Source organism: Tachyglossus aculeatus, chromosome 4, assembly GCF_015852505.1.
Source record: "Tachyglossus aculeatus isolate mTacAcu1 chromosome 4, mTacAcu1.pri, whole genome shotgun sequence".
Classification (NCBI taxonomy): domain Eukaryota; kingdom Metazoa; phylum Chordata; class Mammalia; order Monotremata; family Tachyglossidae; genus Tachyglossus; species Tachyglossus aculeatus.
In genome coordinates, this window is record NC_052069.1 from 51,903,009 (window position 1) to 51,919,574 (window position 16,566).

The following is a 16,566-nucleotide window of genomic DNA, read 5'->3' on the forward strand; positions in this document are numbered from 1 at the left end:
AAGTCCTGTTTGAAAGGCTCCTGCTTCTCAGTCAGTTTTCTGGAGATGATCAGTCAATGATATTTATGGTATAAGTAGGAGCTGGCTGTCTCCCCATAATTCTTCCATGTGTGGGGGGGGCGATCAATCAATCAATTAATGCCATTTATTGAGTACTTACTATGTGGAGAGTACTGTACTAAGCCCTTGGGAGCGTACAATATGACAGAATTAGCAGACACATTTGTTGCCCATATTGAGCTTACAGTCGAGAGGGCAATGAGTTTTCCTTTCATCTGAGGCTATAAGGATAGCAGTTGAGGTTGAGGCATGAGGTTGGAAAATTCCCGTCCAGTAAAATGTAACTGGCTTAGCTTGGCAGAGTTCCCATTTGTATCCTTCACCTCCTGTAAAATGTCTCCATTGTAATGACAAGGGAAAAGAGGAAAGCAGAAAGATATAGAAGTAATGCATAGGAAGGCCAAAGGGGGATACCAAGTGTAAAAGAGAGGTCCACTGTGGGTGAAATTGGGCAGTTGTGGAGAGGAAGAAGACACATGCCTTTTGGGTGCACCCATGGTCTGTTGGGATGATCTCTCTGAGCTGCTGACAGTTTTGCTGACAGTCAAGCAGAGATCAGTGGGCTCTGGCCAAAGCTGAGAGATTATGGGGTGGTGGGAGGTGCATGCTATGGGACAGTGTTTTACTCACCAGTGTACTGCCACATTGAAAGAGTTCATAAGAAGATCAAAATTTAGTAGTCAATGTTAGAAATGACCATTCTCCATGAGGAAAGCAGAAATGCTGGAATTAAATTAGGTTCAGAAAGGAGGCCAAGACAGCCATCTTGCTTAAAGCTGCTTTTATTTCATACATTTGGAATTCAGAATCATATGCTGTGTTGAATAACGTTAAGACATATGCACAATCAGAAATGCTGATTTTTGGAATCTCAGTATTTGATAGAGGTGATGTCCTCACTTACCCCCACTTTGTTTTTGAATTTAGATTGGTTCAGACACAGCTTGGCAATGATTTGGGATGCACATACACTCCTACTGGGCTTGAAAATTAGGTTAAAGCTAAAATACTGTTTTGCAAGTCCAGCAATCTATATTTCCTCTTGACTCCAGAATTTCTATTCCTAAACATGTCTCCTAAGAATGAAATGTAAGGCAAATTGGTCCGGCAAATGTGCCACATATTTCTGAGACATATTTTTTTCATTTGTGAGGAAACCTGACCAACTGTTTAATCCATAGTTTTCTCAAGCATTAATTGGTATATGCATTAGAAAATATTTATGCAGAGGGAGGAATGTGGAGCAGGAAAAGTGGATTCACTAATATCTCATTTTGTAATAATATTATAGGACAATTGTCCTTATTTGGAGAATATAGATGTTTTCAAAGATGTGAGTCGTACACCGAGCCTAGGAAATAAGATAGCTTTTTAAAGTGCACAGTCCAAAGATACACATGTAGCCAAATATCAGGCAACATTAAAAACATTCTATCAAAATTTAAAGTGCTTACCATAATTTTATAGTCCAGTCTTAAGATTTGTTTTCTAGAACACAATCAGGATCCAATTTATTTCATTTGTGCTTTCTTTATGTAGCTAATTACATTTCATGAGAAACAGTGTTAAAATTAAATGTAATTTTTAATTATAAAATGTTTCCTTGGTAACGGTTTTCTGGTATGTTGCAGTGTACGTTGTTCCAAAATACACAATTAGGCATTAAAGACAGATCATGGGATAGAGTAATTTTGAAATTGTAGCACTAATTACCAAAGAAAAGTTAATGTTTTTCTCAATGGACAACTGACAGTGAACATTCTATTATTCCCTGGCAGCTTAAGTATTAGAAAACTTTTCTCAGAAAATAATCATCAGTTAGCATGGCCATTGATAGCTTGGTCATGAGCATTTTTAGCACAAGAAGATTTAAAAATAGTGGCTGTGATTAGAAAATATATCGGCATCAGCTAGAGATTGTGGCGTTTATGATAACTGTTCAACTAATCACCTTAACACACTGGATTCACAGCTAAGGGCAAGCCTCTCTTTGGTTCATAAGGTGTTGTCCTGGAAACCATTCTGATGCAGTCAATAATAGGGCATACACTGAGACACAAAGTGCAACCTGTACAACTGTCAGCAACAGTGGGCAGGTGGGTTTCTGGATCAAACTGTATAGCCTGCAAACAGAAATAAATGGCATGGATGTCACTCTTCACAAAGGTCAAGAATGCCCCCATTTTAACATCCACATTTTCACTGCTGCATTATAGCACTCTATGACATCCTTGGAGGGGACTGCAGTGCAGCTATAGCAACAATTTAGCCGCCAGAAAAAAAAAAAAAGAAATCCTTTCAAATTAGAAATACATTGTTTATGATCCCTGAGAGATGTGTTTCTCTTTCATGTGAGAAAAATATTTCAAAACATAGAAATTCACCAATTCCGTTTGTTCAGAGGGGAGCAGGGGCTCTCTATGGTGTCTGGCTTGTTGTCAGCGTCCCACATGTGAATATCATTCCCCTCTCTTGGAAAGTGTGCAATTCCTATTTGGGGATGTAAATTTTTGGTATAAGAATGTGCTTTTGGCTAATGGCTAGGCAGGATACATCCTCCTTTCCTATTATTGGTGGTGGGGCCCTCATTAGTGCTTTCAAATATTGTTTTTGTGTCTTTTATTTTTATTTTTGTTTTCAGTTTGAAATATGGGCTAATGTCGATTATCCCAGAAATTAAAAAAAAGAAAGCCAACTGAGGAACGTTTCAGAAATAGGGAAAAGTAGGCCTGCTCCTAGAGTAAATAAGCCCGTCTCCACTTCACCAAAGTAGTTACACTTTTCACCAAATTCAAAATAGTCTTATTAAAGATGAGAAAAAACAAATCCTCACTCCTAGACCAAAAGAACTACGAAAAATAGAAGCTTAAAAATGATACCAGTCAATATTCTGTTGGCTTTCCATAAACACAAAATTGTATAACTTCAAAATAATGCAAATTTAATGGGTTTATGTGTATATTTTTCTGAGTATAATAATTGTAGTATTTGCTAAGCGATCAGACACAGTTCTTGTATGCTTATGTAAAATTTGACTTCTGAATGAGAACTCACTAGACTATATTACATTCAAATTCCTGTGGATATTTCAACCATCTTCTCTTTAGACATTCCTTTCATTTAACAACTAGTTTCCGTATTTTATAAGAAGTATTGTAGGATCCAGAGTGGGTGTTTGGAGGAGGGAATTCTTCCTACATAAAAAGAATGTGTAGGCTTTGAAGAAAATAAAAAAGATATTTGTGTCTTAGAAATCCCACACTTTGAACATTTTAGACACACAAAACCTTACATTCAGTTGAAGATTTTGGTTTCTTATATTTAATCCTTTTGAGAGTGAGGAGACAAAAAGGGGCTTTCTAACAAGAGCAAGTTCTTTTTTATGCATGATTTTGATTTTTCGGCTATTGCTGAAACATTGTTATTTAAGTTCTATCAAAGCCAGGATCCTTCAGTGGGAACTCAAATCTTTTCTATCAAAGATTCACGATATTAGGGCCTTGTATGACGTGAGATGTAGGCCTTATGAGCTTTCCTGAGCACCGGTTAATTAAAGGAAGCTGAACCTTGAATAAATGCCTAGAATGTCATTATCCTTCTTTAGGGATTTATCCACAAAATGTAGGCTAGACATTTTTAGCAAGAAAAGAAGAGTCAGGTGTTTAGGTTGACGTTTTGGGTTATTCTGATCCCACAAGTCATTAGGAGACAAGAACGTATATTAAATTATGATGGCCAGAAACCACCGATCCCTACCCGGGTTTTGGACTTTACTGTCACCCAGGCATTTATCCTACCCCAAAATGGTCCGACTTGTCAGCTAACAAATCTGAGGGCTTCCAGAGAGGGGAGGGTGATAATAACATTCCTCAGTAATATTGCTCACAGAGGATACAGCTAGGGGGGCCCTACACAACTGACAGAGGTAATATGGTTCTTCCCCAAACCTCCAGTTATTTTTTTTTCCAGGCCCAAGTCTTTGTTCTCCCAACTGACTGATGACTTTTTATGGAGCACCAACCCGTCAACAGGTCCTGGACTCTAGGCCCACTGTGTTCTTCCAGAGAACGGACCCCGACTAAGGTAGTAATGTGATTCTCCCCGAACACAGAGCTACTTCTGGAAATTAAATAGGCGCATTTGGAAGAGGATTGTTGTTCTCAGACCACTAAGGAACTGTTAAGGGGATTGCAGTGGGTGGTACAACCTAGGCAGCCGTCTTTCCCTTACTCTCTGACCTGAGTCCTTCTCCCAAAATGCCTCACCTAACCAAACTAGGCATGCACAGCATCACTTGCGCATAGATGGTCCAGATCTACTTCTGCTTTCGTCTGCTTTGGGCCTGGATTGAAAACCAGGTAGGTAGGGAATTGCGGGCCCATGAAGTGTCCCGTTCACTGAGGGTCAGTGGAGTAAGTTCAGGGTTCTGTACTTCCCCGAGGCAGAAGCAATAGAGTAGGAGCTGCTGGGAAAACACCTACAGAGACACCTCTTTTTCTGGCAAGTGTTAAACTGGAGCAATGAATCTTTTCGGGTAAATGGTGAAGTAATTCACTAATAAAGCACATTTTGTCTTTCCAGTGTCAGCAGCCTTGTGTGACTTACTTGTGAGCTGGGTCTATAATTCCTTTGTTATGAGGTCTACCTGCTGATGAGATCATATTAATACAGCACAGGGCTTTGGACTAGGGTGTACTTAGCAGCGTAAGTTATAGCTATGTTCACAAACTACTGCTGTGCTATGAATTACTAGAGGTGAGTTCTGGGAGCGAGAACCTGGAATGTACCCGTGTTAAAGAGCAATATTTGGTACATCTGTTTTTAATCACACACTAAGTAACAGAAGATGGATTCTTTCTGCCACCGCAGACAGAGAGATAACTCACTGTGCCTTTTTGCTAATTATAGCTGGGCTCCTACCTGGTAGCCAGAGTCATTGCAGGTCATGTAGCATTTGCCACAGTTGATGCACATTTCTTCATCAATCAGCGCCACAACATGTTCGATTTTGTTAAGATCCCCAAATGTTCCAATGTATTTCAGGGCTTTTCCAATTACATCCTAAAAGAGATGGTATTGAGTGATTCTGAAGTTACTCTTTAGAGTCAGAACACAAAAACGAACACTGTTCCAAATTTCCCTCCCTTAGCATAACACAGTACATTAATGTGGGTGGGTTTCAAACTTCAAATAGCATAATGCAGATAAAATATGTTAATGCCCGTGAAATTCCAGATTTAGTCACCATGAAAGAACTCTGATTTTTGAAAGTGGCCCTCCTATTCACGTAGCTTGGACTTACCCTTGCCTTATGTGCAGGGATCACATCTATGTTGTACGTACTTTCCCAAGAACTCGGTACAGAGCTCTGCGTGCAGTAACTTCACACTATACTAAGCACTTCGTACAGTGCCCTGTACATAGTAAGCGCTAAAGAAATACCACTGATGGAAGATCAATAACTGGCTACAATCTCAGTAGTGAATCCCACTTCAGTGTCTCAATGAGCTATAGAAAGGAAACAGTATATCTTACAGTTACTGCATCTCGAGTTTGCTTAATCTGCAATTTGGAACTTGAAGAGAAAGATAATTAATCAGTCATAATTATCAAGCTCTTATCTTACTATGTGCAGAGCACTGTACTAAGCCCTTGGGAGAGTCCAATATAACAGACACATTCCCTGACCACAGTGAACTTAGAGTCTGGCCAACTGTAAGCCAAAAAGGTATATTTTTATACTATGACTTTTTATTTAGAAGATAATGAGTAGGTATATGTGGGCACTTTTGAAATTGCTGAAGAAACACTTCTCTGTCTATATGTATGATCTGTGTATGCGTTTAAAAATATATATATATACAGAAGTGAATTGGTCATTAGAGAAGTAGTGTGGTTTAGTGGATAGATCAAGGATTTGGAAGTCAGAAGAAGCTGGGTTCTAATTTGTACTCCACAACATGTCTGCTGTGTGACCTTGGGCCTCAGTTACCTCATCTGTAAAATGGGGATTAAGAGTATAAGCCCCATGTGGGACAGGGACTGTGTCCAACCTGATTAACTGGCATCTTCCCCAGCACTTAGAACAGTGCTTGGCACATAGTAAGTGCTTAACGAGTACCATAATTATTGTTATAATCATTATTATTATGACACCTCTAAATTCTACAGGTGTTTGGGAAACAGCTTCCATTCAGGCAAAGAGTGGTTCAAAGGGCTGTCCACAAAATCAGCAAAACTCCCATCCAAAAGGGGGCTGAAGCTGCATCCCCCAGGATCAGGTTTGTACAGATTTATCACTCTATTTATTTTACTTGTACATATTTACTATTCTATTTATTTTGTTCATGATGCAATTTAGCTTTAATTCTGTTTGTTCTGATGACTTGACACCTGTCTACATGTTTTGTTTTGTTTTGTTGTCCGTCTCCCCCTTCTAGACTGTGAGCCCATTGTTGGGCAGGGACCGTCTCTACATGTTGCCAACTTGTACTTCCCAAGTGCTTAGTACAGTGCTCTGCACACAGTAAGTGCTCAGTAAATACGATTGAATGAATGAATCAGGAGAAGTTAAACTGGGGAAAGCAAGGGGGAGAGCAGTTTCCCAATTCCTTCTTCTTCCCCAATATTCACTGCAACATGACCACTCGTTTGCCCCAGTCACATGCTCACCTTGACAGAAATGCCACACAGGCCTGAACGACAGATACAAAATGGGATATTATAGGGAAAGATCCAGTTCATCATCATTCGTACTTGCTAAGCACTTGCTGTGTGCAAATCACTGTACTGAGTACTTAGAGAATACATCACAACAGAGTTGGTAGATACATCCCTTGCCTAGAAAGTTCTTAGAGTCTAGAGGAGGAGCATACAGTCTAGAGGAGAAGCTTACAGTCCAGAGGATGTTTGACTGCACATCAAGTAGGGCAACCATTTCACAGTACCTCCCAGAGTCCTGCTTCACCTGCTGGACACAGAATATCGGGTCTAATAGACACACTGATGAAATGACTTCATCATTTCTCCCCTTCTTTCCTCTCCCCCTCATCCCCCTCTCCATCCCCCCCATCTTACCTCCTTCCCTTCCCCACAGCACCTGTATATATGTATATATGTTTGTAAATATTTATTACTCTATTTAACTTGTACATAGCTATTCTATTTATTTTATTTTGTTAGTATGTTTGATTTTGTTCTCTGTCTCCCCCTTTTAGACTGTGAGCCCACTGTGGGTAGGGACTGTCTCCATATGTTGCCAATTTGTACTTCCCAAGTGCTTAGTACAGTGCTCTGCACATAGTAAGCGCTCAATAAATATGATTGATGATGATGATGATGATGACTTACAGTCTAATGGCTCTAGAACAGCCCCACCAACCTTGGCAAGCAGACCTAGGTGACTGCTGCCACCCTAGCCATTAATACTGAATGGATTGAACTTCAAATATGCCTTCTGAAAATGCTGGCTCTCGTGCCAGGGTAATGAGGAGCCCTTCACAAGGTGAAGCAGCACCACAAACTCCACACCAGATCCTAAACCTCTACAGCCTGACCCTCTCCAGTGGCCAGAAGCTGCTCCGGTTCTTTTTATCCATGTGGTAGGTATGTTAGCATCTCCCTTTGAGTTTGCACAGGGGTGATCCTTCGGGTGAATGAGGAGCAACGGGAAGAAGAGACCTGAATAGGCAAGGTTAGGGAGACGTAGGGGAGGGGATTCAGAGACCGAATGGAAGATCGTGATCTGGAAGCAGGTCATATAATTCTGCTATATTTGGATCCCCGTGTGCATTGAGAAAATTTATGTGCTAATATATCCACCTGCCGTCTCTTGGTGTTTAATTATACAATTCTTAAAAATACATTCTGTCATTAAAATATTCTAATTTATGACAATAAATTATCCTGACCCACTACTTGCATCAGATGCTGTTTTTCTTCATTCAGCGCTAAAGAATTCCATGCCTTAAACATTGCTTTGTTCTATTAATTGGAACTTTATTTAATATGTGAAGTACAGAAGATGTTTCATCAAAAATTTTGTTCTTAAAACAAAACAGAGGATGTATTCATGTTTGTCAATTTAGTGTGTAGTTGAGATTTTCTGTTTTTATTGCTAACTCTTAAGAACAGATTATTTAATTTGAAATCAAGGTCCGCATTTAAGGAAGCTTGACACTAAGACAAAAGGAAAACTAAATGTTTCTCTACTCTCTCTTCTTTTATTACTACTTTATTCTTTGTGGGTTCCTTACTCCTTCTGGCGTCCTTTGTTCTGCCTGTTTTTGTTCAACTTCAAAATATTTTCTTCCCCTTGAGCCTGTGGCTTTCAAACTATAAGTCAACTGCAGTCCATTTTCCTATTAGAAATTAGAGGGTTTCTTACTATTACAATTGATTCCTGTGTTCTAGGTGTGGTGTGAGGAGAACTGCACATTATTGCCAATGTAAAACTGCTCTGAGTAAAGGAAAGGGATTCTGCAAACACTTGATCCTCACCACATCAAAATGCCAGAACCAAATCCTTTTGGAATAAATCAATCCATGCAGTCACTGTCTAGCTGGGAAAATCATGACTGGTCAGAGGTCTTCAAAGAAAATGCCCACCATTTTCAACTGGCTTTGGTGTACAAGGTAATTTTATACTTTCCAAAAGCTAGAAACTGTCTCTTATACCCGTACTTTACCACTGTCATTGATGAAAGCCATCCACCAGTGATTAAATATAAAACTAAATAAATGTCATACATCTCTAACTCCCAGAATGTTACAGAGCAGTCTTCACTACTCTTCTTTGAAGACATTTCCATTTTTCCTATCTAGAACCTAAATGAAGACAAATTAAACTGTATTGCATTTTATTGATATTACTTTTTTATTGGATATGAATGATCTTTCTGCACAGCTGACAAAATCGATGTACAACTAGACAGTGTGGGAAGCCTTGGGTCTTAGAATCAGCTGAGAGACTTATACAATCAGTAAAGCACATATAGTTAGACAGTTTCCCCTTGGCCACATATCTTTAGAGATTAAGGATTCTGACAATGATTATTCCAAGAAGGGTGCAGATAAATGAAGGCCAAGAAATGTAGTTCAAACAGGCCTGACCAGAATACAAAACCAATGAGTTGGGCTATATTCTCCTAGTTTTCAACATATGACCATTTTTTGGGAATTAGTGACTAAAAGCTCGTTGTGGGCAGGGAATGTATCTGTTTATTGTTGTACTGTACTCTCCCAAGCTCTTAGTACAGTGCTCGTCACACAGTAAATTCTCTAAAAATGCAACTGAATGAATGAATGAAGCACTCAGACTAATCACCATGCTTTACCTAATCATATCATCAGTTCTTCTTTGATTAACAATTTAATGTAAGCTCCTTGCAATCAAGTGACCCATCTACCAACTCTGTTGTTATGTGCTCTCTTAAGTGCTCAGTTCAATGCTCTGCACACGGTAAGTGCTCAATAAATATTGATTGATTGATTGAATGAATGGACGACCCCTCTTCAGTTTAATTCTCAGCATAGAAAACCAAAGCTATTTTCATTGTTTGGTATTTTCAATCAATCAATCAATCGTATTTATTGAGCGCTTACTGTGTGCAGAGCACTGTACTAAGCGCTTGGGAAGTACAACTTGGCAACATATAGAGACAGTCCCTACCCAACAGTGGGCTCACAGTCTGAAAGGGGGAGGCAGAGAACAAAACCAAACATACTAACAAAAGAAAATAAATAGAATAGATATGTACAAGTAAAATAAATAAATAGAGTAATAAATATGTACAAACATATATACATATATACAGGTGCTGTGGGGAAGGGAAGGAGATAAGATGGGAGGGATGGAGAAGGGGACGAGGGGGAGAGGAAGGAAGGGGCTCAGTCTGGGAAGGCCTCCTGGAGGAGGTGAGCTCTCAGTAGGGCCTTGTATTGTATTTTGCTACTTTGTGGGACACTCTTATACTAAACCAATAGAGCAAAAAGGGTTTGCTTGCCAAATCCAACGGCTTGCTTGCCAAATCCAACGGCTTGCTTGCCAAATCCAACGGCTCATACTCTGTCCTAATCCTCCTCGACCTCTCAGCTGCCTTTGACACTGTGGACCACCCCCTTCTCCTCAACACGCTATCTGACCTTGGCTTCACAGACTCCGTCCTCTCCTGGTTCTCCTCTTATCTCTCCGGTCGTTCTTTCTCGTCTCTTTTGCAGGCTCCTCCTCCCCCTCCCATCCTCTTACTGTGGGGGTTCCCCAAGGTTCAGTGCTTGGTCCCCTTCTGTTCTCAATCTACACTCACTCCCTTGGTGACCTCATTCGCTCCCACGGCTTCAACTATCATCTCTACGCTGATGACACCCAGATCTACATCTCTGCCCCTGCTCTCTCCCCCTCCCTCCAGGCTCGCATCTCCTCCTGCCTTCAGGACATCTCCATCTGGATGTCCGCCCGCCACCTAAAGCTCAACATCTCGAAGACTGAGCTCCTTGTCTTCCCTCCCAAACCTTGTCCTCTCCCTGACTTTCCCATCTCTGTTGACGGCACTACCATCCTTCCCGTCTCACAAGCCCGCAACCTTGGTGTCATCCTCGACTCCGCTCTCTCATTCACCCCTCACGTCCAAGCCGTCACCAAAACCTGCCGGTCTCAGCTCCACAACATTGCCAAGATCCGCCCTTTCCTCTCCACCCAAACCGCTACCCTGCTAATTCAAGCTCTCATCCTACCCCGTCTGGACTACTGCACTAGCCTTCTCTCTGATCTCCCATCCTTGTGTCTCTCTCCACTTCAATCCATACTTCATGCTGCTGCCCAGATTATCTTTGTCCAGAAACGCTCTGGACATATTACTCCCCTCCTCAAAAACCTCCAATGGCTACCGATCAATCTGTGCATCAGGCAGAAACTCCTCACCCTGGGCTTCAAGGCTGTCCATCCCCTCGCCCCCTCCTACCTCACCTCCCTTCTCTCCTTCTACTGCCCAGCCCGCACCCTCCGCTCCTCCACCACTAATCTCCTCACTGTACCTCGCTCTCGCCTGTCCCGCCATCGACCCCCGGCCCACGTCATCCCCCGGGCCTGGAATGCCCTCCCTCTGCCCATCCGCCAAGCTAGCTCTCTTCCTCCCTTCAAGGCCCTGCTGAGAGCTCACCTCCTCCAGGAGGCCTTCCCAGACTGAGCCCCTTCTTTCCTCTCCCCCTCGTCCCCCTCTCCATCCCCCCGTCTTACCTCCTTCCCTTCCCCACAGCACCTGTATATATGTATATATGGTTGTACATATTTATTACTCTATTTATTTATTTATTTATTTATTTTACTTGTACATTTCTATCCTACTTATTTTATTTTGTTGGTATGTTTGGTTCTGTTCTCTGTCTCCCCCTTTTAGACTGTGAGCCCACTGTTGGGTAGGGACTGTCTCTATGTGATGCCAATTTGTACTTCCCAAGCGCTTAATACAGTGCTCTGCACATAGTAAGCGCTCAATAAATACGATTGATTGATTGATTGAAAAAGGCCTAGAGAAAAAAGAATCACATCTATTCTGAGGTACGATCAGATATTTCAGAGAAGCAACAGTGCACGGTCAGTTATTTGCTAAATGATCAAATCCAGGGAAATGGACAGGTACTGTAAAAATAATCTTTTAACTGAACCTTGTAAGCTTCTCTATTAGCTCATAAGGGTAAAGATCATGTAGTCTGTGTTTATCGTGTTTTTCCAAGAGTCCAAATCATCTCCCCCATCCAACCTTTCTATCACTAACACCACCACCACTTTCCCTATCTCCCAAACCTTGAGCCTTGCTTGAGTCCTTTCTTTCAGCTCCCATTTTCAGTCAGTCACTAAATCCTATTGGACCTTTCTCCACAACACTTCCAGGATCCAGCCCTTCCTCTACCATAAGTGACCACCGGTCTAGTCAGGCCCTTGCCATATCATTCATATATCATATCCTGACTTTACTACTCCATCAATTTCTCCGTTGATCTCCGTGTCTCCAGTCTATACTTCACTTTCCTGCCTGGATCATTTTGCTAAAAGGACATTGTGCACATCTTCCAACTCCTCCAAAACTTCCAATGGTAGTCCATTCTCTCTGAAACAAGCACGGACTCCTGACCATTGGCCTTAAAGCGTTCAGCATCTCACACACTCCAACTTATCTTCACTCCTCTTTTAGTGTCCCCTAGCTGGCACTCTCTGTTCCTCTTAAACTCACTTGCTTCATTCTGGTCTCTGATGTCGCTGACTCCTTGCTCATGTCCGGGCACCTACCTGGAACCCCTTCCCTCTTCATATCATATGGACCACAGTTCTGCCCATCTTCAAATCTTAACTGACATCACACCTCCTCCAGGAGGTCTTCCCCATTAACTATCCAATTTCCCAACTGCCACTTCAGCTCTTCTGTACCAGCTGGGCATGCAGTACATTGTTCCTCTGTCCTGGAACTCTGTCCCCCTCTAAATCAGACAATCCATTTTCAAAGTCTTCCTCTAATCATATCTCTTCCAATAGGCCTTACTGGACTAATCAATCACTGGTATTCATTAAGCACTTATTGCATGCTGAACACCATACTAAGCACCTGAACAGATTACCTTGTATCCTCCAGCACTTAGAACAGTGCTTGACATGTAGTAAGCACTTAACAAATGCCATTATTATTATTATTATTATTATTATTACAATACTAGAGAGTTGGCAGATGTTCCCTGCCCACAAGGAACTTACAGGCTACAGGGGGACAGAGACTTTTGTGTTACGTTAAGTGCTTACTATGTGTCAAACACTATTCTAAGCACTGAGGTAGGTAAAAGTCAATTAGGTCAAACACAGTTCCTGTCCCGCATGGGGTTCATGGTCTAAGTACCTCCCCTTTGTACAGTTGAGAAAACTGAGGCACAGAGGAGTTAGGTGGCTTGCCCAAGGTCACACCGCAAGCAATTGGCAGAGCTGGGATTGGAACCCAGGTCCTCTGACTCCCATTCCCGGGCTCTTTTCACTAGGCCATGCTGTAGTGAATAGAGCAGGGGCCTGGGAGTAACATGGTCATGGGTTCTAATCCCGGCTCCACCACTTGTCTGCTGTGTGGGCTTGGGCAAGTCACTTCACTTCTCTGTGCCTCAGCTCCCTCATCTGTAAAATGGGGATGAAGACTGTGAACCCCATGTGGGATGGGGACCGTGTCCAACCCGATTTGCTTGTATTCACCCTAGCTAGTAAAGTGCCTGACATATAGTAAGTGCTTAACCAAATACCACAATTATTATTGTTGTATCAATATAAATAAATCAAATATAGATATCTACACATGAGCTGTGGAGCTGAAGGTGGGGTGAATATCAATTGCTCTAATCATATCTCTTCCAATAGGCCTTACTGGACTAATCAATCACTGGTATTCATTAAGCACTTATTGCATGCTGAACACCATACTAAGCACCTGAACAGATTACCTTGTATCCCCAGCACTTAGAACAGTGCTACTGTTCAAGGCCCTACTGAGAGCTCACCTCCTCCAGGAGGCCTTCCCAAACTGAGTCCCTTCCTTCCGCTCCTGCTCGTCCCCTTCTCCATCCTCCCCACCTTACCTCCTTCCCTTCCCCACAGCACCTGTATATATGTATATGTGTTTGTACATATTTATTACTCTATTTATTTTACTTGTACATATCTATTCTATTTATTTTATTTTGTTAGTATGTTTGGTTTTGTTCTATGTCTCCCCCTTTTAGACTGTGAGCCCACTGTTGAGTAGGGACTGTTTCTATATGTTGTCAACTTGTACTTCCCTAGCGCTTAGTACAGTGCTCTGCACACAGTAAGCGCTCAATAAATACGATTGATTGATTGATTGCTCAAAGGGTATGGGCCTATATTCTGAGTTGCATAGGCAACTCAGAAGGAAAACTGTGAGCCCGTTGTTGGGTAGGGACCGTCTCTATATGTTGATGATTTGTACCTCCCAAGTGCTTAGTACAGTGCTCTGTACACAGTAAGCGCTCAATAAATATGATTGAATGAATGAAGAGGGAATCAGGGAAAAGAGGGCTTAATTGGGAAAGGCCTCTTACAGATGTGTCCTTAGTAAAGACTTTGAAGGTGGGGAGTGGTGGTTTGGTGTATAAGGAGGGGGAAGGAGTTTCAATCTAGAGGATGTAGTGGGACAAGAGTCAATGGTGAGATAGACGAGATCAGGGCACCATGAGCAAGCTGGCATTAGAAGTGCCAAGTGGACCTGCTGGCCTATCGTAGGAAATCACTGAGGTAAGGTAAGAGTGAGTGAGCTAATTGAGTCTTTTAAAGCCAATGGTAAGAAGTTTCTGTTTAATGTGAAGTTGAATGGGCAACGACTGGAGGTTCTTAAGGAGTGGGGAAACATGGACTGAACACTTTTTTTAGAAAAATGATCCGGGCAGTAGAGTGAAGAATGGACTGGATTAGGGAGAGACAGGAGGCAGGGAGGTAAGTGAGGAGGCAGATGCAGTAAAGGTGGGATATGAAAAATGTTTGAATCGGTACAGTAGCGGTTGGATGGAGAGGAAAGTGCAGAGTCTAGCAATGTTGTGAATATAGAACCAACAGGATTTGGTGACACTGAATTTGTGGGTTGAGTGAGAGATGAATCGAGAATAATGACAAAGTTATGGGCTTGTGAGATAGGCTTGTGATTAAGCCTGTATTTCCCCTACTTGCCCTCCATTCTGCACCACTTATGTCCTTGCATCTGTATCTTTTAAGCATTTGATATTCACCCCCATGGTGAATATTGTAGCCCCACAGCACTTATGTGCATATTCTTACAGTCTGCTATTTCCCCCATCTGTAATTTATTTTAATGCCCGTCTTCACCTCTAAACTGTAAACACCTTGTAGGCCGGTAGCATATCTACCAACTCCATTTGTATTGTACTCACCCAAGCCCTTAGTACAGTAACTGCTTAATAGATACCATTGATTAATTGATACCACTATTCTTGAATCATGTGGTAGCTAGTTTCCTTGTCAAAAGAGATCCTATATTCTTGTACCTGTGGAATTGGATACAATACAAAGAAATCAAATTAGGGGTTTTCAGGAAATAATTTCCATGTCAAATTAGTGTCCTGGGAAGGTGGAGTTGATCAGACACTCAGATGCATGACAACTCGTTCACACAGGAGCTAGTGTGGTTGGCTGGGCTTTGGTACTGTCTCTTTAGTGGCTGGGGAATAATATACCATGCTAGCTGAGAGACTAAACAGAGCTGTGTCATGAAGTTTAAACTATTGAACAGAGGAATCTATAATGAGGCAGACAGAAAGGGAGAAACAAACTAAAATAAACATATGGATGGACAGAATATGTTAAAAACTAAAACAGATCAATTAGTGAATGGTATTTAAGCACTTACTGTGTACCGAGCACTGTACTAAGCACTTAGGAGAGTACAGTATAATAGAGTTGGTAGACATATGCCCTGCCCACTATGAGCTTACAGATAACCCAGGCTTGCAGGAAAATATATATATATATATATATACACACACATATATTTTACCAAATATTACCAAAGATACATTTTAGGGAAAAACTAAAAATTAATTGATATTGAGGGAAAACAAAGAAAAAAAGGAAACTATCTACTTGGAATATGCTTGTAGGTGTCATTTGGGTTATAAGAGGCCCAAGCAGTGACAGAATTCTTAAACAAACTGGAGAATCTGAGGAGCAGGGCATGCCCACTTACCCATCTCCATCCCTTTGCTCCATCTCTCTCCATCCAGTGATATCTAACTGGAACTCCCTCTTCCCACAAGAAACAGCATGGCCTAGTGGATAGAGCGCGGGCCTGGGATTCAGAAGGACCTGGGTTCTAATCCTGACTTTGTCACTTGTCTGTGTGGGACCTTGTGAAGATCACTTTACTTCTCTGTGCTTCAGTTATCTCATATGTAAAATGGGGATTAAGACCATGAACCCTACATGGGACATGGTCTATGTCCTCCAGATTAGCTTGTATCTATGGCAGTGCTGTGTACAGTGACTGGCACATAGTAAGGGCATAACAAATACCAGACAAACAAACCAGACCCTCTATTAATCAACCTATGCCACTTTCAAAGCCCTTTCTGAATCCCACCTCCTCACGAATCTTCCCAAATTAATTTTCAGTCCCCTCTTGCACTTATGCTTTTACATACAGCCCTTGTGTATATACACCCGTTGCATATTTCTACATCTGCCTTCCAAGTTGGAGTGCAAATCACTGTGGGTAGGGAATGCTTCTTGGTTTTTGGTTGTAGCTCACAAATACATACTACAGTGCACTTAGTAGGTGCCCAATAAATACCATTGCTACTACTACTATTACAACAACGTAGGGTCCAGATTCTTCAGAAAAGGTTTGAAATAATGGAGAAGGAGAAAAAAGTCATTTTCTGACCTCCCTCTTCATAGCCAACAGACAATCACTCTCCCCACCTTCAAAGCTTTATTAGAAACATATCTTCTCC

General features: G+C 41.6%; 1 protein-coding gene across 1 annotated transcript in view; it reads right to left on the minus strand.

Moving 5' to 3' along the window:
- Nucleotides 1–826: 826 nt before the first annotated feature.
- The window catches only part of DPYD (dihydropyrimidine dehydrogenase), an 884,509-nt gene continuing 868,769 nt past the window's right edge, over nucleotides 827–16,566 (minus strand). The window contains exons 22-23 of the mRNA XM_038745292.1: nucleotides 4,981–5,121; nucleotides 827–2,183 (exon numbers count right to left, since the gene is read on the minus strand). Coding sequence (XP_038601220.1) covers nucleotides 2,013–2,183; nucleotides 4,981–5,121 — 312 coding nt within the window. The 3' untranslated portion in view covers nucleotides 827–2,012. The remainder of the gene's footprint in view (nucleotides 2,184–4,980; nucleotides 5,122–16,566) is intronic.